This window comes from Schistocerca cancellata, chromosome 2 (genome assembly GCF_023864275.1).
Source record: "Schistocerca cancellata isolate TAMUIC-IGC-003103 chromosome 2, iqSchCanc2.1, whole genome shotgun sequence".
NCBI classification, from domain to species: domain Eukaryota; kingdom Metazoa; phylum Arthropoda; class Insecta; order Orthoptera; family Acrididae; genus Schistocerca; species Schistocerca cancellata.
In genome coordinates this window covers 671,298,677-671,321,105 of record NC_064627.1, presented here as the reverse complement: position 1 = coordinate 671,321,105, position 22,429 = coordinate 671,298,677, and the positions used below count along the sequence as shown (strand labels likewise).

General features: G+C 36.9%; 1 protein-coding gene across 3 annotated transcripts in view; it reads right to left on the bottom strand.

The window, feature by feature from the left end:
- LOC126162388 (enoyl-CoA hydratase, mitochondrial-like) overlaps window positions 1-22,429 on the bottom strand; it is a 43,730-nt gene that overhangs the window by 1,730 nt on the left and 19,571 nt on the right. For all 3 annotated transcript variants that reach the window (XM_049918864.1, XM_049918865.1, XM_049918866.1), the window contains exons 5-7: window positions 20,367-20,486; window positions 20,005-20,072; window positions 11,648-11,747 (exon numbers count right to left, since the gene is read on the bottom strand). In XM_049918864.1, coding sequence (XP_049774821.1) covers window positions 11,682-11,747; window positions 20,005-20,072; window positions 20,367-20,486 — 254 coding nt within the window. In that variant the 3' untranslated portion in view covers window positions 11,648-11,681. The remainder of the gene's footprint in view (window positions 1-11,647; window positions 11,748-20,004; window positions 20,073-20,366; window positions 20,487-22,429) is intronic.

Sequence of the window (22,429 nt, the reverse complement as noted above, 5' to 3'; positions counted from 1 at the left end):
ATAAACATGGAAAGCTCATCAAAAGTGTGGATAAAACTACAGTAATTCAGTTCTCATTGCAAGTTTGATAATACTTAAGAAAGTCCAGACTGGTCCTGCAGATACCAGTGCAGGTGAAACAAAAGATGCTACTCATGTACAAGGTGTGATTGGAAAGTCTTAAAAATGGATCTACTACTGCTTACTGGTTTGGCAGGCAGGTACACAGAGGGTGGGGAGTGAGTCATTGCCTTGTCCTTGAACGCCCTCTGACAGAAAACTGCATTTCCTTTATTCAGTTTGCAAACAAAAGATGCTACTCATGTACAAGGTGTGATTGGAAAGTCTTAAAAATGGATCTACTACTGCTTACTGGTTTGGCAGGCAGGTACACGGAGGTTGGGGAGTGAGTCATTGCCTTGTCCTTGAACGCCCTCTGACAGAAAACTGCATTTCCTTTATTCAGTTTGCTGTGGCAGCTAGTTGAGTGCGGGTCTGTTAGGGCTTGTTGCCGGATTCTGTCTGCGTGAAAATGGATGTAAAAATGGAGCAATGAGTTTGTGTGAAATTTTGTTTTAAAACCAGAAAATCAGCTTCTGATACTTATGAACTATTAAAAACTGCTTTTGGAGATAATTGTATGAGCCAGTCAAATGTTTTTGTCTGGTTCAACAGATTTAAAAATGGTCACGAATCATTTGAAGATGAAACACGGACCGGCTGTCCTTCCACCTCAAAAATGAATGAAAATGATGTGAAAGTTTGCAAATTAGTGCACTTTCATCGTAGACTTACAGTTAGGGAGACGACTGATGAACTTAATCTAAGTTTCTATGCAGTTCAGTCAATTTTAACTGAAAATCTGAACATGCATCGAGTGTCCACAAAATTCATTCCAAAAGTGCTGCCAAGTGACCAGAGACAATACCGACTTGAAGTGTGCCAAGAACTGATTAATCGTACTACAAATGACACAGCCAGCCACTGTGGCCGAGCGGTTCTAGGCACTTCAGTCCAGAACCGCGTTGCTGCTACGGTCACAGGTTCGAATCCTGCCTCGGGCATGGAGGTGTGTGATGTCCTCAGGTTAGTTAGGTTTAAGTAGTTCTAATATAGGGGACTGATGACCTCAGATGTTAAGTCCCATAGTGCTTAGAACCATTTGAACCATTTTTTTTTATAAATGACACAGATTTGTTAAATAGGGTAATTACAGGTGACAAATCATGGATATATAGATATGATTCTGAAACTAAAGTGCAGTCTTCGCAGTGGAAGACTCCAGGCTCACCATGACCAAAAAAGCATGGCAAAGTCAGTCAAAGGTGAAGACAATGTTGGTGATTTTTTTTCCATTCTACCAGTATTGTGGGTCATGAATTTATCCCTGGAGGACAGCCAATTAACCAGGAATACTAAAAACGTGTCCTTTAGCGTTCGCACAAAAAAGTGTGGCAGAAAAGGCCTGCATTGTGGAAAGACAGGAGTTGGGTGCTACACTATGATAATGATCCAGCTCATCTTGCCTTCTCCATCATAGAGTTTTTGACCAAATTCAAAATTTCTGTGCTTCCACAACCACCATATTCCCCTGATCTGACCCCTGCGGACTTCTACCTTTTCCCTAAACTGAAATTTTCACTGAAAGGGAAGTGATTTTACTTGATTGAAGACATCCAGGCAAATACAGAGAGTGTCCTTACCAAACTTCAGGAAAAAAAATTCCAGGGATGTTTCCAAAAGTGGAAACACCTTTGGAGTCAGTGTGTTCAGTCAGAATGGGACTATTTTGAATGAGATGCATCACAGTAGCATGTAAGCACCACCATTGTATGATTACAAGCCCATTCTTAAAACTTTCCAATCACATATCACATAGGCAGCAATACAATGACTTGTTTTATTTATCACCTGGCATGAAATCAAGAAAATCAAATGAAAATAAAAATAAAATATCTGTAGACATAGATGAAGAGCCAGATTGTGAATTTGAAGACTGCACAGGATATATACATCCAGACTAAACTAACAAACAATATGTGCCTTTCAGCTCAGATAATTTTTGAGGGAATTATACCTATACCTATACCTATACCAAAGAAAGGGAATGAAGAAAACATGAACTTAAAGGCTAGCATCTCTGCTGTCATCTTTCCAAATATAAAAAAATTAATCATGACTGCCAGACTGGAGAATTATCTTGAAAAATACAATCTCCTCAAAATACCACAGTTTGGTTTCCAAAGTAGTGTGTTTTACAAGATTGGTATGTGATGGACTATGTATGTATAACCAGCATCTCCTCCAAAACCCCTTGATTAATATCAACAAAATTTGGTACACACACACACACACACACACACACACACACACACACACACACACACACACACACATTGGTACATGAACAGATCAGTCTCTGCTATGTAGGCTACTCTGTACCACAGGTGTACTGTGTGGGAATAGTATCAACCTGCCTTGTTGACCTGCTTTTCAGGGCAGCCTACATGTGTGGGATATGAAAAGCAAAGAGAATAGTCAAAGAGAGTGGGGAAGGAGGAGACAGTCAGATAGAGAGGGTAGGAGAGGATGGTCAGAGAGAGGAACATTTTTTGTGGATAGTATCAACATTTCTTGCGGGTGTTACATGCGCAGTTGGACAGTTCTGATTGTGAGCCATGAGAGAGGGGCAAGGATACGCATAGCTAGACAGAATAAGGTGAACAGAGGAAGGGAGGAGGAGACGGACTTGAGAAAAGGGAAATAGGTGATGAAAAGAGAGAGGGGCAGGAGGAGATGGACAGAGAGAGGGGAAGAGGAGATGGACAGAGAAAGAGAGGCAGAAGGGAGATAGACAGAGAGAGTGTGGAGAAGGATGAGGTGGACAGAGAGAGGGGGACAAAGGTGTTGATATGTGGAAGGGAAGGAAAGTGTGGTCATAGAGAGGGGGAGGAAGAGATGAACAAAGAGCGGGGAGAGACAGAGAGAGTGGGGAGGGATAGTTGAACAGACAGAGAAGGAAGGATGAAGTGGTCAGAGAGACCAGGGGTGGGGGAAGGGCAAGAAAAGGAGGATACAGAGAGTGGGTAGGAAGAGATGTGTGCAACATATACATTGAACACATTTTTTAATAATGTGTAGCAATGACTTTATATTTTGTGTAAGTGGTGCAAATGACGTGGGAAGAAATGAAGCTGATATCTGCATTGAAGCCCTGAAGAACTTCCTTGACGAAAATAAGCAGAAAAATACAATTGTCACAACTGTTCCGCATCGGCACGATCTGATCTACAACTCGTGTGTAAACAAGGAAATACAAAAAACCAATATTAGAATTAAGGCACTATGTTCAAACTAAGGAAATTGTTCTATTCTAGATATAGGAAAGTTGGATAGAGGTCAACACACATCCCATGGATTGCACTTAAATTATGCAGGTAAACGCTATTTGTGTGAAAAATTAAATTTAATCATAAAAGAAAGAATCGAATTGAAAAACTTAATATATAAAAACAGTTTGTTCACAACTGAAAGAAGTTCGACAGAAACTTTTTTAGACTAACTCAGCCTACACCATACATACGTTAAGGTGAAGTACTTGACAACATCGCAAATCACAGTAAAATCAAAATAATATCGCAAAATGTCCAATATATTACCAATAAAATTGAACAAATTGATGAATTTCTAAGTGTTAGTAGCCCTCATATTTATCTTGTGAATGAACTAGGGTGCAAAACTGAAGAATTAAGCAGCATTAATTTAAATAATTATAAAATTGTCAGTGTCTATTGTAGGGAACAACATAAAGGTGCTGGTGCTGGTATTTATGTCAAAAATAATTTCCAGTGTGAAAAAATTGATTGGATGGATAAACTTGCATGTGAGATGGTCTTTGAAATAGCTGCCACAAGAATAAAGCTCAGATATAGCAGTTCAATAGTAGCTAGCCTGTACAGATCCCCTAACAGTAACATGGAAGAATTCTTTTGCCATTTAGAGGAACTTATTTATAAACTCTCACTTCATAAAAAACAGACTATAATAGTAGGGGATGTGAACATTGACTCCTTCACTAATAGTGTAAGTTACCTTAGATATATTGATATATTACAGTCCTATAATTACAACCACGTGAATTCAACACCAACAAGAATTACAGGTGACTCTTAGACATGTATTGACCATGTTATTACAAACTTAAGTAAGGAGGACCTTGTAGTTGTAACTGTTGAGAATCACATTTCAGATCATAGTGCATTAGTCCTAGAGCTTCACACTGACAAAGAAATAGTATCTCACAAGGAACAATTTACTTATAAAAGAAAGCTTGACTATCATACATTAAAGGAAAAACTGGCACACATAAACTGGTATCAGGTAGGCCTATATGCAACAGAAGACATTAATGGAAAGTGGGAAATATTTTATACAACATTAACCCATTGTCTAAATCAAGTATGCCCAAGGGTCAAAATACTAAAGAAAACTGACAGTTCCAGGAATCTTGAACTCCCCCCTAATGTGATGAAATTAAAGAATGACATGAATGATCTATATATTCTTTTTAAGGACACCAAACTGCAGTACTTTCAGTCTAAAAACAAAGCCTGTAGAAAAACTTATAGGGAAGCACTTAAGACATTAAAGGCTCATAAGTATGCTGAACAGGTGAGTCAGTCCTGTAATGTTAGCAAAATAGTGTGGAATATAGTAAAGAATGAAAGTGGGGGGAATGACAAGGCATTGTGTAACAACATAATAAAAAGGGGCAATGAAAAATTGGTTAGTGACCCAAAAGAAGTATGCGAGAGATTCATAGATCAATTTAGTAAGATGAGTAAGGAGGATGTGATCAACCCACTGCAGGTGCTAAATCCCAGTAATGTCAGTAATTTGTTCTTCCTGAGGTGTGTTACAGAACAGGAAATCCTGAGAACCATTTCCAACTTAAAAGCAAGTACATCCAGTGGCTGGGATGACATCTCAGCCAAATTTCTGAAAGAATGCAGTAATGAGTTAATAAAGCCACTGCAACATTTAATAAACAGCTCTTTCAGACAGGGGACATTTCCTGACTTGTTAAAAGTCACTGAAATAAGACCAGTGCATAAAAAGGGGAAAACTACTGATGTACAAAATTATAGGCCTATTTCATTGACATCAGAACTTAGTAAGTTTTTGGAAAGGCTATTTCTTGAGCAAATGGAATCATTTTTCTCTAAGTACAATATATTAAAAAGTTCTCAACACGATTTCAGGAAGGGCAAGTCTACAATAACAGCCATAGCTGCATTTATTCAAGCAGTATTGAATAAACTTGATGATGGAAACAAAGTTATTGGCACCTTTCTAGACCTATCTAAGGCTTTTGATACTGTAAATCACTCCATTCTTCTATATAAGTTAGAAACTTATGGGGTCAGAGGAGTGGCATTAGATTTGTTAAGATCGTACCTTGCTGACAGGAGACAATGTGTTAAGTTGTATCATACAATAATTCAAAAAAATGCAGACCTTGTGAATTATGCTGACGACACCTCCTTCATAAGCTAGGTCCCTACAAAACAGCTAGCAGTGCAAAATAATATGAAGAACACTAGCCTCATCACAGAATACATGACTAAAAATTAATTGGCATTAACTAAGGAAAAGACAATTCTAATGGAGTTTATGCTAAATTACAAATCAAGAGAAGTGGATACTGAGCCAGAGGTATCAATTGAAACAATTGATAAACATAAATTCCTGGGTATTATAGTTGCTGAACATCTTACATGGAAGGAGCACATCAGCTACATGTGTAAAAAAATCTCGTGTAATACCTACCTGCAAAACCACCTTTCTAGCATAATAGCGTCACCAGTCTTAAGACAAATCTATTTTGGTATTATACAATACGGTATTGAGATATGGGGCGGGCACCAATGGTATACATGGATAGGGCTTTTAGAGCCCAGAAGAGAGCAATTAGGATAATAGCGAATATTAGTAAACATCAATCCTGTAGAGAATACTTCATTAAGTATAATATTCTAACAGTGTATTCATTATATGTTCTAAGGACTATACTGTTTGTAAAAGAACATATGGAGCACAGTATAATAAATAATGATATCCATAGTTATAATATAAGGAAAATTCAGAAACAAAAAAGCAACCAATCATAATCCATTTTCTGCCGGAAGATCTTTTTACAACAGACTGCCAAATACCATAAAAAGGTTAAAAGGAAACATATTTAAAATAAAATTAAAGCAGCTGTTAATTGCTAAATGTTTTTACTCCATCAAGGATTTTTAATGTTGTATGTACTGTATTTCTACTACTAAATTATTATTATTGTTCATGTATGTACTGACTGACTACCGGACAAAGATACGATCCAGGTTTAATGACACAAACTGAAAAAAAACATTGCATAGTACCAAAAGCAAAGGGAGCAAGTGAAGTGCTTAGTATATTACAGGAAGGGGAACTATTACATTTAAAGCCAACTGTTAGAATACTTCACCAAAATGTTCAATACATAAACAATAAAACAGAGGAACTAGAGGTAAAATTACAGGAGTATAGGCCAAACATTCTAGTAATTACAGAACATGGGCTAAAAGAAAATCACATAGGAATGTACAATTTGAAGAATTATGTGAAAGTAGCCAGTTTTTGCAGAACTTCCTATAAAGGTGGTGGGGTTGCCATTTTTTCTAACTATAAAACAACTAAAGCCATAAATATAACAAAATATGCTATAGATTTGAGCTTTGAAGCTACAGCACTGGAAACTAAAATTGATGGGAATTTATGTTGTGTATTAGGTTTGTATCGATCACCAAATGGTATAATCAAAACCTTCTTTGAACAGCTGGAAGATTTAATCCAACACCTTTCAAAAACATATGCTTATTTGATAATTATAGGAGATCTGAACATAGACACAAGTAAAAATACAGAAAATACAAAGACCCTATTGGACTTATTGTGCATATGCAACCTAAAAATAAAAATAGATAAACCAACCAGAGTAACAAACCATAGTGAAACTATAATTGATCATGTAATAACAAATATTCCTACATGCTATTGTGACACACAGGTAATAAACTCCACATTAGCAGACCATTTTGCAATCATGATAGACATAAATATAAAGACTAGTGATTCAGTGCAGAAGATATGGGAGATGAGAAGACAGAACTACCCACATAACATAAATCTACTAAAAAAGATGTTAGAGGCAGAAAACTGGGAAACAATATATGCAGCTAAAGATGCAAACACCAAATGGAACCAGTTTTTTTATTTATTCAATTATTATTATGACGTTACATGTCCTGTTAGTAAAAGCAACAAAAAAAAGAAAAGCTGGGTGACTGGAGAAGTAATCCATGTCAGAAATAGTCTGAGAGTGTATTACGACCTCTCCAAACAAAAAAATACTGAGGCCTACAACACACTGTATAAAATAAAAAAGAAAGAGTACTATAGTTTTATCAGAAAAACTAAAGCATCATTCATCAGGGTGTCTATAGATAAGGGAAAGAACCACTCAATATGTTTATGGTCGTTCATTAATGAAGAGAGGAAAAGTAACAAATTGGGCGGAGGACATCTGCCCACTGATGAGTGGGAAAAGCAACGCAAACCCTCTAGAAGTAGCCAATACTTTTAACAGATATTATATTACTGTAGCAGATGAATTAATCAGTCAAAATAAAACAGATGCAGTAAGTAAATTGTTACACCCCCCCACATACAAATCATACTATGGTTTTCATACCTACAACAGATGCAGAAGTGTCAAACCTAATAAAACAACTTAAAATAAACATTCATCTGGCTTGGATGGTGTCACATCATATCTCATAAAGGAATGCAGAGAATGTATATTAAAACCATTGACACACATGCTGAATGCTGCGATAGAAGAAGGTATATTTCCAGATTCACAGAAAGTAAGTAAAGTGAAGCCAATATTTAAGAAAGGGAACAGGGATGAATTAGGAAATTACAGGCCAATATCATTGATCTTAACATTTGCTAAAATCTATGAAATGATAATAAAGAATAGAATTGTAAGTTTTATAACAAAGTACAGTATACTGCATTCATCACAACATGGTTTCAGAGAATGGAAGTCAACAAAAACAGCATCAACAGATGTAATTGAGCACATTCTTAATTTACTAGACAGGCAACAAAAGACTTGTGGGATTTTTATGGACCTATCTAAGGCATTTGATTGTGTGAACCACTCAAAATTAATGATGAAATTATATCAGTATGGAATTAGAGGAAAATGCTATGACATACTTAAATCATACATTACAAATAGGAAACAATGCACAGAAATCAGACATACTAGTGGGGGAAATACACTCCTGGAAATTGAAAAAAGAACACATTGACACCGGTGTGTCAGACCCACCATACTTGCTCCGGACACTGCGAGAGGGTTGTACAAGCAACGATCACACGCACGGCACAGCGGACACACCAGGAACCGCGGTGTTGGCCGTCGAATGGCGCTAGCTGCGCAGCATTTGTGCACCGCCGCCGTCAGTGTCAGTCAGTTTGCCGTGGCATATGGAGCTCCATCGCAGTCTTTAACACTGGTAGCATGCCGCGACAGCGTGGACGTGAACCGTATGTGCAGTTGACGGACTTTGAGCGAGGGCGTATAGTGGGCATGCGGGAGGTCGGGTGGACGTACCGCCGAATTGCTCAACACGTGGGGCATGAGGTCTCCACAGTACATCGATGTTGTCGCCAGTGGTCGGCGGAAGGTGCACGTGCCCGTCGACCTGGGACCGGACCGCAGCGACGCACGGATGCACGCCAAGACCGTAGAATCCTACGCAGTGCCGTAGGGGACCGCACCGCCACTTCCCAGCAAATTAGGGACACTGTTGCTCCTGGGGTATCGGCGAGGACCATTCGCAACCGTCTCCATGAAGCTGGGCTACGGTCCCGCACACCGTTAGGCCGTCTTCCGCTCACGCCCCAACATCGTGCAGCCCGCCTCCAGTGGTGTCGCGACAGGCGTGAATGGAGGGACGAATGGAGACGTGTCGTCTTCAGCGATGAGAGTCGCTTCTGCCTTGGTGCCAATGATGGTCGTATGCGTGTTTGGCGCCGTGCAGGTGAGTGCCACAATCAGGACTGCATACGACCGAGGCACACAGGGCCAACACCTGGCATCATGGTGTGGGGAGCGATCTCCTACACTGGCCGTACACCACTGGTGATCGTTGAGGGGACACTGAATAGTGCACGGTACATCCAAACCGTCATCGAACCCATCGTTCTACCATTCCTAGACCGGCAAGGGAACTTGCTGTTCCAACAGGACAATGCACGTCCGCATGTATCCCGTGCCACCCAACGTGCTCTAGAAGGTGTAAGTCAACTACCCTGGCCAGCAAGATCTCTGGATCTGTCCCCCATTGAGCATGTTTGGGACTGGATGAAGCGTCGTCTCACACGGTCTGCACGTCCAGCACGAACGCTGGTCCAACTGAGGCGCCAGGTGGAAATGGCATGGCAAGCTGTTCCACAGGACTACATCCAGCATCTCTACGATCGTCTCCATGGGAGAATAGCAGCCTGCATTGCTGCGAAAGGTGGATATACACTGTACTAGTGCCGACATTGTGCATGCTCTGTTGCCTGTGTCTATGTGCCTGTGGTTCTGTCAGTGTGATCATGTGATGTATCTGACCCCAGGAATGTGTCAATAAAGTTTCCCCTTCCTGGGACAATGAATTCACGGTGTTCTTATTTCAATTTCCAGGATTGTATAACAAACTACAGATCAGAATTACAAACAGTTAAACACGGTGTGCCGCAAGGGTCTGTGCTTGGGCCAATACTATTTATACTCTACGTAAATGACTTCCCTAGCTATATAAGTCAGAAACTTATAATGTATGACACAACAATCATTTGCACAGCTGACGCAAAGGAGGAGCTTGAGAAGGAAGCACTCCTGACTATCGAAAATGCAAATAAATATTTAACACAAAACAACCTGTTTATGAATCAGTCTAAAACAGTGAAAGACCAAGCATAGTGAAAATTATAATACAAATGTTAATATAAATGGAAAGACTATTAAATAAGTAACCAGCACAAATTTTCTAGGAACTATAATAGACAAACATTTGGGATGGGGGGAGCACATAGATGCACTGTGTAAAAAGATAAACAAACAGATCTTCATCATGCATAAAACAGCTAAGACTGTGAATGATAAAGTCCTCAGATCAATGTATTATGGACTTGTCTTCCCACATTTGTCTTATTCAGTTCATATATTGGGAAGTGCACAAGCTGGCTACCTAAAAAGAATATTCTCAATTCAGAAAAGGGCAGTGAGATGCATTGCAAAAATACCACCAAGACAGACCTGTAGGCAAGCTTTTGTACACTATAATATTATGACAGTATATTCACTGTACATATACCAAAGTATAAAGGGAGTAATTTCAACCAATAAACACCTCCTAAATAAAGATGTACACAAACACGGTACAAGAGGAAATGAAAATTACTACATGATAAACAGAAATCTAAAACTGTCTATGACTGCCCCAGAAGAAGCAGGCAAAAGGTTTTTTTAATAAACTCCCCAAAATCATTAAAAAAGAAACAGACCTAAAATGTTTTAAAAATCATTTGAAACTATATCTCACAGAGAAATGTATATACAGTTTGAGTGAATACTAAGATGGTGTTTAATATGTTATATCATTACTGAAATGTACCTTTAAAAATTATCATGTATGTTGTTTGGATTTGTGTGTACATATAATGTGAAACATGTAAAACCTTTGTATGATTATGGACTATTTCTGTTTAATCATTTGTTTCATTTATATATAATGAAATCAAGTTTGATAGCCTATTGTATGACACACCCAATACTCCATGGGTAAAAAATAAATAAATAAATAAATAAAAACTATGTCCATGACTGTAAAAGTTATTATGGAAAAATAAACCATTATTATTATTATTATTATTATTATTATTATTATTATATAATAAAGCAGACTGTAAGTATGAATGCTCATGATCTGACCCTCTGCCCTATTCAGTGTTATTAATTAACTTTACATTTCCATCTGGGATATTTCTGCAACACGATTCTATTACATTCATTTTACTTTTGTGAAGCATGTAAATCAATATATAATGCCACTTTTAAAAGTGTGAAATATTTTATTCATTTGCTATGCTCCAACATAGGTTTACCCAAATGAAAAGAAATTTTTACAATGAAAAAATATTTTAAACAAGGCTTTGTTAGACTTCTAACAATGGCCACAGTTAGACAAACAAGATATATTTGAAACACTCATTTAAAATAATTTAAATTGGATTATGTTTTCACATTATGAAACAACCAATTTTGGATCTAAGACAGTTGCAAGATATGAACCATTAATCATCATTGATGGTGGTTTATATTATTTTGTGAATAATAAATATTATGAAAACAGTAGATGATAACATAAACCACAAACCTTGTCATGCCATCACAAGAAGAATCAAATGATTTGCTGCATATTTTAATATTTTTTCTCGATAAATATGGCAATGATCTTTGCTACAAATGCATTTAATATTTATTTAGTTTTTATCTATCAATATAACACACACTTACCTTATCTCTGTTGCATACATGTTTTTCGAACACATTAGCTGTTTTTGAAATTTGGTGCTCGTTTCTCAACAAAAGCTGTCATTCCTTCCTTGCGGTCATTCTACAACAAAGAATATGCATCTGTATTTGGTATTCAAATATAATAAGTGATCTGTGATCTATTATTTATAGTTCAAAATCAATACTAATTACATTTCAATGAGTCATAACAACAGATTTAAGTTTACTTACTTAATGCTGAAACAAAATATGTAATTTCATGAAGACAGAAAATAATTTGAACAGTTACTTGTCCTGAACCATGAGTACACAAGAAAATTTGAAATTTATGAAGTTATCTTTACAGTCAACTCATTATAAAACTGAGAGAAAACATTAAAGACAAAACTACTTATGAAAAATAAATTGTTCATTAGAAGGAAAGTATCATTTGTTGCTCTTTTTGTCCTCAGTGGTACACACCTAAACAGCTGCAAAATTATCAATCCATAACAAATGAAGTAAAGTCACCACTTATTAATTACAACTGCAGTTTTAAAAGTTCAAAATAAGCAGACAGAAAATAGGTGTGGACATGTCTTTCCCACTAGTATTTGGAATATTCCTATAGACATTTTACTAGTGGTTAGCTTTGACCTTGGTAGCTATGTATAAATAAGGAGAAGCCATTAGTGTAAATTTTTCTCCCAGATTGATAATTGCAGCCTCTGGCTCCATGTTAAGAATGCTAGAAGAGGTATGTAGATGAAATGTGCCTACATATCATAATAGTTTTTTATTTCATTGTGTTGAAGACTGTTAGCATTGTGAAAAGAGATTCCAATCAAATTTTAGTACCACAATTGTTGTTTATTTTATGTTAGGTGTACAGTAATCTCTGAGTGACAGTGCCCCCTTGAAAATAGATTCATATCTGAATTCACAATGTATCTCTCTCTATTAGAGGAATATCAGTTTCTGAACTGTTTATTTGTTATTGCAGACACCCATGCCTTAGAATGATTTTGCTGCACTTTGCAGAATAATTTTAAGATTTTTATTCCTTGTCTATTTGTCTCAGGTTTTCACAAACTAATCTGGTATACTCATTGAACATTAAAAAGTTTTTATTATCTTTCAGGTTTCATTTACTGCTTTATATGCAAGTATGCAAATTTGAATTAGTAACATTTCATCAATGATTTTGGTAATTTTTTTAGCATGTCCTCTGGTGTACACTTATTGTTTCCAGACCACCTCTTGCTTCTGCTATTGACTGCATTAGTTTATTTCTCTGCTCTTTTTACTGCTGGTGTTTATTTATTAATTCATTTTAGTCCAATATTAGGTTGAGCTTCGAGCAGCCATGACTCTACATATTTGTTTTGTTTAAACTGAGTGAGAAGAGGCTCTGCCATCCTGATGAAGTGTGAAAGTTGTCCATACAAGCATGAATGACCTAGATGAAGTAATTAAAAGATTCATTTGGAATAAACCTCTTTCGCATTCACTGTAAGACATGGCAATTGTGCAAAAGTTGTGGACTACTTCCTAATTTTGGCTTCATCAAATGTCCAATACTTTCTCACCAATATTTGCAATTTAAACTCTGGTGCATTCAAGCAAATCAATGCCATATCCTTGAGCAGATGCTTTCCAACAGCTTCTTTCAGATTTTTATAAAAATCATGATGAACTAAGTACAGGGCAGTGACTTTCATTTTTATGAAGCTCATTTCTTTTGAATTTCATTGTCTCCTTACTTGGACGGGAGATACTGTAGTTTGGGCCAGAGTTGTCAGTTCTTCCTTCAAAAATTTAGTTTGTATACATTGTCCTTCTGTGTGCTTTGCACAAATCAGTATTTCCCTTTTGTAGACTAGGTCATCCAGGTAAATGAACATTGTGTTGAACAGCTCTTGGAAGGCTGCACTACAATAGTGATTCATGATACATACAAGTTATTAGTACTAGAAGGCCAAGAGTAGCAGCAATTACTTCCACAGCATACAATGAATTTACTACTGACCAATCAAATACAGAGACATTAGATTTATAATGTGGATACAGCATATGCTACCAGCAGACAATAATTTCAAACATTCAGTGCCACAATATTTGAAGTAAAAATAATTTCCATGTAGGCTATGCATCTCTGACTAGAGTTCATAATAGAGTTTTATATTCTGGTGGTACAGCCTATAAAGGTTGTTGGCAGCCATCATGCATGAAACTGGAAATCCCCTGATATTAAAAAAAAAAAAATAAAGCACATATTCTCTCATTTCCAAGTCGACATACGGACTTCTCCCCAGCATAAGTCAAAAATTTATCCGCTATATTCTCCATGTTTTTTCTGAAAAATTCTGCAACTCCAGCTTCTTTTGAAGTGTGTTATCCGTATAAGTGTTCAATTACAATGTTTGATCCACCTTTAATTTCTGCCGTGACTCTGACTATTTCAAATACAGAGTCTGCAATAACCTAACTTGATGTTATTGTGTCCTTTACAGCAATAAATACATCATAGCCATTGTATCTAGCTAACCTTCCTATATATATTCCAGTCTGAATTTAAGATTTTGCTACTATTCACTTCCAACTTGGCCAACTTTTAGTTTAGTACAAATGGTCTCTGCTAATTTACTTCTTTACCTACTTACATCTTGTAATTTGTCATCTAGTCTCTTAGATATTCCCTTAACCTACATAAAATCCATGTGGATGGTACACATACCCAATTTCATCAAAAGTATCTGGGCACCTGCTAGTGGACTTTAATATGGAGTGTACCCCTCCCCCCTCCTGCCCTTCTTCTAGCTTGAACTCTGCTGGGATATATCAATATCTTCGGAGGTTAGTATTAGTTTAGGAGCAGGCTGGAATATACATTGTGAATTGACAGCTGTGAAAGGCCAGCACAGCTGGCAGAAATTTCAAGTTTGGCTGTGCAGGCCAAATAAAGGCAATTGGAGTTGGATTAGAGGTATGCTGTGAGTGTAAACAGCTGACCTGTCATGTGACTATTAGTGCAAGACTGTGGCAGTGGATGTCTGTATGTTTGGCTGAGCAGTACTGAGGTGGCAACTGAGACTGGGAACTAAACTGTGTCCTGCAGCTCTCAAATCTGAATTAAGATCTGCTGACTGAATGTGCTAGGGATTCATTCATGACTGTACTTACTAGTGAATGACAGACATGGAGTTTTAGTCACTCTTTAATGATTAACCATTGTGTTCACCAGGTACATTATTGTGTACATTGAATACAGAGGGTGCATAGCCCTTAATGTTATTGCAATACGATTTTGCTTTCATAATAGGCTCATAAGTGTAGTGAGTGGTTAGAGTGTGTGCATATGTGTATGGTGATTACATCAATTTCGACAGTCAATTTCCAGTTGTTTTGCATTGTTTCTTTCATGTGTGTAATTCATCTCATGAGTTTCATGCAGTTATGGCGATAATTTCTGAACCTCCAGAGCCTTAACTGGCACAATTTATACTTAGACCGCATTTTCTGTGGAGATCTTGAATGAGTAGTTTGGCTGATTGTACATTTGCAGCTATTTATCTGTTGTGGCTACTGCTAGCTCAAGAGGTGAATGTTTCTGTAGCATTTACTGTTAGTTAATCTTGTATGTTTAGGGTGGTCCTTAGGTAGATTTTGAAATAAATTACTAGCTTATTTATGTGACTAAACCATTTTATCTCCAGCAGCTGTGTTTTCATATGCAGGCACTGTACTAATATTATTATTAAATGTGTTTGCTGTTAATGCCATTAACTACTTATATCGAGGCAACTTTTCCTTCACCTAACTTGTTCACATGCTATTGTACCCCTTTAATTTCAAAGATTAAGGACTTTCTTAATATTCTGTTGGTGTTGTTATCAACTGAAATCTTACTTACTGTGTCATTAGCAGTAATTTATTACCTTGTGGCTGTAACTGACTCTGTTGTTGCTTACGATATTGGGTCGCTTACTTTTTTTCAAACTTACAGCTGGCAGTTGGCCGTTACTGTGAATAAGGGGTTACATGACTGAAAATTACCACTAATATCTCTCTGCTTGAAGTAACCAATGTTATGATGCTCATTCAGTTGGTGCCTCCAAAAATTAAAACTCTGAATTGTTCCCATTAAATAGTGTAAATAGATATAAATTTTTGACTGATTGTTTACTTCCTTATATTAGCAGCTGTTAGGCCATTATTGTTACATGGCTATGGCACTCACTATTTGAAGTTACTTGCATCACATTTAAACCTCAGTCCTGTTTAGGTTTACATTACATAAGTAAATTTAAGATTTGTTCTAAAGATGGCTATTTGTCCTGAAAGTTCTTTCTTCCAGTTCTGAAATGAGCCATTGGCCATTAAACAATTAACAATTACTTTTGAGATTTTTCTATAACTTGACTATCTCATAATTGAATTACTTTTTTTATTTTATTACTGTGATACCTTTGATACAGTTTGGGGGCCCATAGTAGCAGTGGTGTGGCTGCATTATGCTGACTTGCTTTTCATATTAACTAGTTTTAAATTTTCCATCTGTATCATTTTTGGTCAAGTGTACTTTAATTATTATTTTAATGAAGGGTGTTAAATTATTTTTTGGATATAATGTGTCAAATACCCTACCATTAATCTCACCTGCTTCATACCAGAACTTTCAATGAGGTGTCTGAGTGTCTGTGGAGGAATATCAGCCCGTTTTTCCTCAAGAGCCAAAACCAGATAAGGTAGTGTTAGTGGATGCTGGGATCTGTAGTATGGTCAGCATTTTAACTCAACTCCAAAGGTGTTCCATTTGGTCAAGGTTGGAACTCTTGACAGACCACTCCATTTCAAGAATGTTATTTTTCACACATCATTACTTCATAAATACTGCTTTATATCAGGCTGTATTGTCATGTTTATGCACTCATTGTCTCCATACTGTTTCTATATTGAATACAGTACACAATGCTGTAAAATGTTTTCTTATGTTTTTCCATTTAGTATTTTCTGAAGTGTGATAAAGGGACCACATCTTAACCATGAAAAAGTTTCAAGAACTGGCTTTAAATAATGACTCTAGGAATATGCAACAACCCCACACATATCACTTACATAGGGATCATGAGGATGAGAGTAGAGTAATTATTGCATGCACAGAGGCATTCAAACAATCATTCTTCCCATGGTCCATATGGGACTGGAACAGGAGGAAACCCTAATAACTAGTATAATGGGACATACTCTCTGCTATGCACCTCACAGTGGTTTGCAAAGCATAGGTGTAGATGAAAAACGTCCCCGTACTGTAACACCACCTCCTCGAACTTCATTGTTGGCACTACACATGATAGCAGGTAATGATCTTGAGCCACTCATCAAACCCAAACGCTTTCATCAAATTTCTCAAGGGTATAGCATGATTAATTGCTTCAAATCAGTTATTTTTTGTCATCCATTGCCCAGTGATGTCATTCTTTACACCATTTCAAGTGCTGCTTAGCACTTACAGAATTGTTTAGCTTATGAGGGCCTACTTGATCATCGTACCTCATTCTTTTTAAGTCTCTATGTATGGTCACTGTGTTAGTTGGACTGCTGCTAGCACTATGAAACTCACAAGTGATTCCTTTCACTGATTTCACATGTTTTGTTGCAACACCTTCCACAATTCTCAATGGTCCTTGTTCTTCAGTACATGATGTCTGCCTTGTCTTGGTTTAGCTTTGGTTGTTCCTTCATGTCTCATTTCACAGTCACAGTCGACTTGGGAAACTTTAAATTGTTAAAATGTCCCTTGTGGATTTGCTACTCAGATGACTTCCATTGTCTAGTCCACATTCAAAGTCACTTAGCTCTCCTCTCTGACTCATTCAGCTGTTACTGCATCTCTAAAGACAACAAAATGCTCACTGCCTCCTTTTATAGTGGTGGATACACCTCTCATGTTATCTAGAGGTCAAATCTGCATTAAATAAGGATGTCTATATACTTCTGATCAGATAACATATTCTGATATATGAATAGCCATTTCTTTTCTATTATATACTCCCAAACTACTGAATGGTGCACTACAATTCTCTGTCCAATCACAGAGATCAAGAAAGCCATATACAAGGTGCGACAATAAAGTAATGAGACTGATTTTCTTTGCAATATGTGGCAACCCTGCAGGCTTGTGTAGGCACAATATCTTTGACCTTTGTCTATAAGCTGCTTCTAGTCCAAGCAGCACATCGACGCAACTGCTCATTTGTGAGTTGTGCTGCAATAAGTTAACATGTGTTTGTGTCTCTCGTCATGGAAATGGGACCGCATAATACTGCACAACGGTATGTCGTTACTTTCTGCATTAAACCGGGTGAAAACGCGACGACAACTTATGGTAAGCTTCAGACGGCTTTTGGAGAGGAGGTTATGTCAAGAGGTCAAGTTTTTCATTGGCATAAAATGTTTTGTGAAGGCAGAATGAATGTTGAAGATGAAGACCGCAGTGGACGGCCATCAACCTCACAGACGGATGTCAGCTTCGCCAGGGTGCATGAACTCACACGATCTGATCGAAGATTATCTATGAAAATGTTTGCAGAAAAATTGAACATCAATTAAGAAACAGTTCATCTAATAATAACTGAAGATCTTGGTATGAGAAAGATTTGTGCAAAAATGGTCCCCAAAAGTCTCACACCACAACAACGAAAAACACGGAAAAATGTGGCAGCCGATTTGTTAGAGCAAGTGGAAATCAATCCAAAATTGTTGAGCCATGTTATTACTGGTGATGAAAGTTGGTTTTTTCAGTATGATCGAGGGACAAAATGCCAAAGTTCACAATGGTGCTCAAAGGGATCACCCAGACCAAAAAAAGTTCGCATGTCAAAGTCAAAAGTGAAATGCATGCTTGTGTGCTTCTTTGATTCCAAGGGAATTGTTCATAAAGAGCGGGTGTCTCTTGGACAAACAGTTAACCAATATTACTACAAAGAAATTTTAGAAAGACTTCGTAAAGGAATTCTTCATGTCTGTGCCAACATTGCTGATAGTTGGATTCTGCATCAAGATAACGCGCCATCCCATACTGCTCTGTCAGTACAGCAATTTTTAACCTCAAAACAAATTTCAGTACTACCACAGCCACCTTATTCACCAGATATTGCTCCGTACGACTTTTTTCTATTTCCAAGAGACGGCGGTCAAGGGACACCATTTTCAAACAACACAAGATGTCCAAAAAGCTGTGACGAGAGTCTTGGATGATACTACAGAAGATGAGTTCCAGAAATGTTATAATCAATGGCAGAAGCGCTGGAAAAAGTGTGAGCAATCAGAAGGGAACTACTTTGAAGGAGACAACACTAAACTTGACTAAAAAGGTAAGCAACGTTTTTTTTCGCATCAGTCTCATTACTTTATTGTCGCACCTCGTATAAGTGCAGTGCAGAGCTGTCTGAGCCCCTGGTTTAAGTCTTCAATTTGGCACCAATTTACAGGACTGCAACTGGCTCTGCGTACGATGCTGCCTCAGAGACGCTGCCTCAGAGGTGCTACCAAAACTATGCAGCAACTAATACTTGTTGCTGAGGTGACAGTCATTTGAAAAGTTCCTACATTGCCTCCCACAATTATGAGGTCAAAGTGATCAGAAGTAGTGCATCAACAGATGCTATTGCCTCAGGGTTTCCAGGAAAGTCCAGAGGCACTAGAGATGTTCAGTTGTTGCAGCCCGCTGCAGCAATCCAAAAACTGTTGACTGTGGCCTATGCTGACTGATGATGAACAGGAGTGAATTCATCTTGTTTTTGCACAAAATATGCACATTCCCTGTCCATTTACTACTAGGCAAAACTATACAATAACCAGAAATATTGTACCAATGAATGCAGCCAGAGCCTAACACTGAAATTATGGTCTACTGAGAATCATAACTATCCATGGCATCTATTAAATAGGGGCGAGAGCCATACTACTAAATGCTTTCACGAAACAAAAGTGCATGAGGACTGACTTATTAACCACTATTATTCTCCACATGGTCTGAAAACTAAATTCCCTGTCACAGAACATGAAATAGCCTGCTCACATCTTCCATATTTGATATTCATGAAAGGTTCTCTACAGAGAGAGCTATACTAATTCATATACTGAAATTATATGTGAGTGCAACTCAAACTTTCATAAAGTTTCTTTCACCTCATCCCATCTGCTAGATCATTCAAAGAATAGTTGTAGTCAGGACAAAAGTTTGTGGCAATTTATAGTGCTAATGATTGATATAATTTGTTGTGTGTAAATTTGTCTTACTTAATAAAGAGCAAGTTTCTCAAGTTTCCTAAAATCAGATGACCATAATATCTCCCTTAATTAACTGAACTTACTGTTGCAAACGTTGCATGGAATGTCCTCTTTTCAAAGTGAAGGCCTTCCTGAAGAGTTGTTTCAAGAGCTGAAAAAATCAACATTTTTTGTTTACTTGTTACATGTCTCCCTTAAAATTATTTTTAAACTCTATCCAGTTTCTGTTTAAATGAGAATGTATGTAAAGATAATTGATAAATAATGATTTTCATCAGTTACTATTTCAATATGATTACAACTGTGCCTAAATAATAGGAAACATTTCTGTATTCTGGTTTTATAAGATCTTCATATTTCATTTCTCATCATCAAATACTATTTTAATAATGGTCCATTTCATTTTAGTACATTATTATCACACTTCCCAGAAGTGTGTACTTACCAGTGTTTACTGCTTCTTTGCACAGAGACACAATCAAAGGTGAATGTGAAGAGATCTTCTCAGCTAATTTGATGGCTTCACTCATAAGCTGACTGGCAGGGAACACTTTGCTCACAAGTCCTGTAAAAAGTCTCACATTCTGTATTGTGTCCCTGATTCAGTATTTACTGAGCAGCTGTGCATGTCTCACTTAGGATAATAAATACACAAAACTATGGAACATACAAATAATGGAAACTCTAGGTTGGAATGCCAACAATATTAGGAAAAGGATAGATTGTTACTCACTTTAAAGATGACCCACTGAGTTGCAGAAAGGCACAACAAAAAGACTGTTACACATTATAACTTTTGGCAAAAGCCTTCTTTAGCAGAGAAAACACATACACATCCACACAAGCAACCACACCTCACACACATGACCACTACCACTGGCACTCTGATGGGAAATACCGGTGAGAGGTGCTTGTGTTTGTGTTCATGTGTGCGTGAGGGGTGCTTGCTTGTGTGAATGTGTGTTTGTTTTCTCTGCTGAAGAATGCTTTGCTGAAACTTATAACGTGTAATGGCCTTTTTGTTGTGCCTGTCTGCGACTGAATGTGTCATCTTTCCTAATATTGTTAAACATAAACACAAGCTTAACAGTAATTATTCATAAGAAAAACAGAAACAATTTTCACTCTATCCTTTACATTGTCAAAATGCAAGACATAGAAAAAGATGAAGAAATGGAACATCTATTCTCTGTCAAAATCAGCACAACTCATGCAGTTATTTAATTCATGCGGTGAGAAGGACAAGACCAATCTAAAGTCAGTGGACACCCGCCACATCATAAGCTGCAGAATTTCTTTAACGAACAAAGAAATTATCAGCTGAATCACAAATTTCAGGCATATAACTGTGGATGAAACTATTAAGGATCTTATATTTAAGACACATGAATTCTGCATTGCAGTGGAATACCAAGTAAGATATTAAAACATCATGCAGGCTTAATTATTATACTAGTTGGTAAAACAAGCTGTACACCATAGTAATTTTCAGTATGCTGTGAGCTTTTTGTATCAAATTTACTTAAACTTATATTTTTTAATCATACATTTGATGTATTACAATTGGTGAATGTTGTATCATTACATATGAGCCTTGACATTTTGATTCTGCTATGACATTTATATAGTGTGCTTTACAATTTAGTTCACATATAGAACATATTACAGGATAATAAATATGTGCTTTTTGCAGTGTATTAAGTTCTTCTTTAAAGTTTATGACTAATTCCTTTACATATAAATTTACATAGGTATATATTACATATCAAAACTAAATGACAGTTACTTTCATTTTCTTGCTTTGTGTCTATCTTCTTTTTGGATTTACCTTCCAATGATCAGAAAATTCATGTCTGGAATAAAATGGATCTTAATGCAATATTTCTCTGACTGTGTGCTTGAAGGCTTTAATGCTCATTATTTGGCTGATATTGTTTGAAAGACAAATGAATAGGTCCATCCCCATATACGGTACACGTTCCTCATAACAACTTGTCCTATGCTGAGTTGTTTTTAGTTTCCACCAGTTTCTTGTTTCGTGTTGGTGCAGTTCCTCATTTTTCTTAAAATGACTAATGTTTTTCTTGGTATATCCTAGTATTTTATAATGTTTGTTACTGGTAAAATATTTAGAAGTTTGAATATTGGTCTGCATTTCATCTGACATTTCTCATTGGTCATTATGCCAATAGATCTTTTCTGTATGGTAAGTACCTTCTTTGTACTTACTGAGCATCCCCATGGTTATATTCCATATTACATAATGGATTAAAGAGTCAAAAGTAAAATATTTTGAGGACTTCAGTATTAACAATTTTGGCTAACTCCATTAACATATAGTAGTCTGAATTTATTTACTATTTCTGATATGGATGTGCTCTGTCCATGTTAATTGATCATAAAGTCAGAAACCTACAAATTTTTCCATGGTACTTGTTCAGATTTGTTCTCATTGATTTTTATCATTTTGTTTATGAAGTCCATAATTTCTTAACTATCAGTTTATTA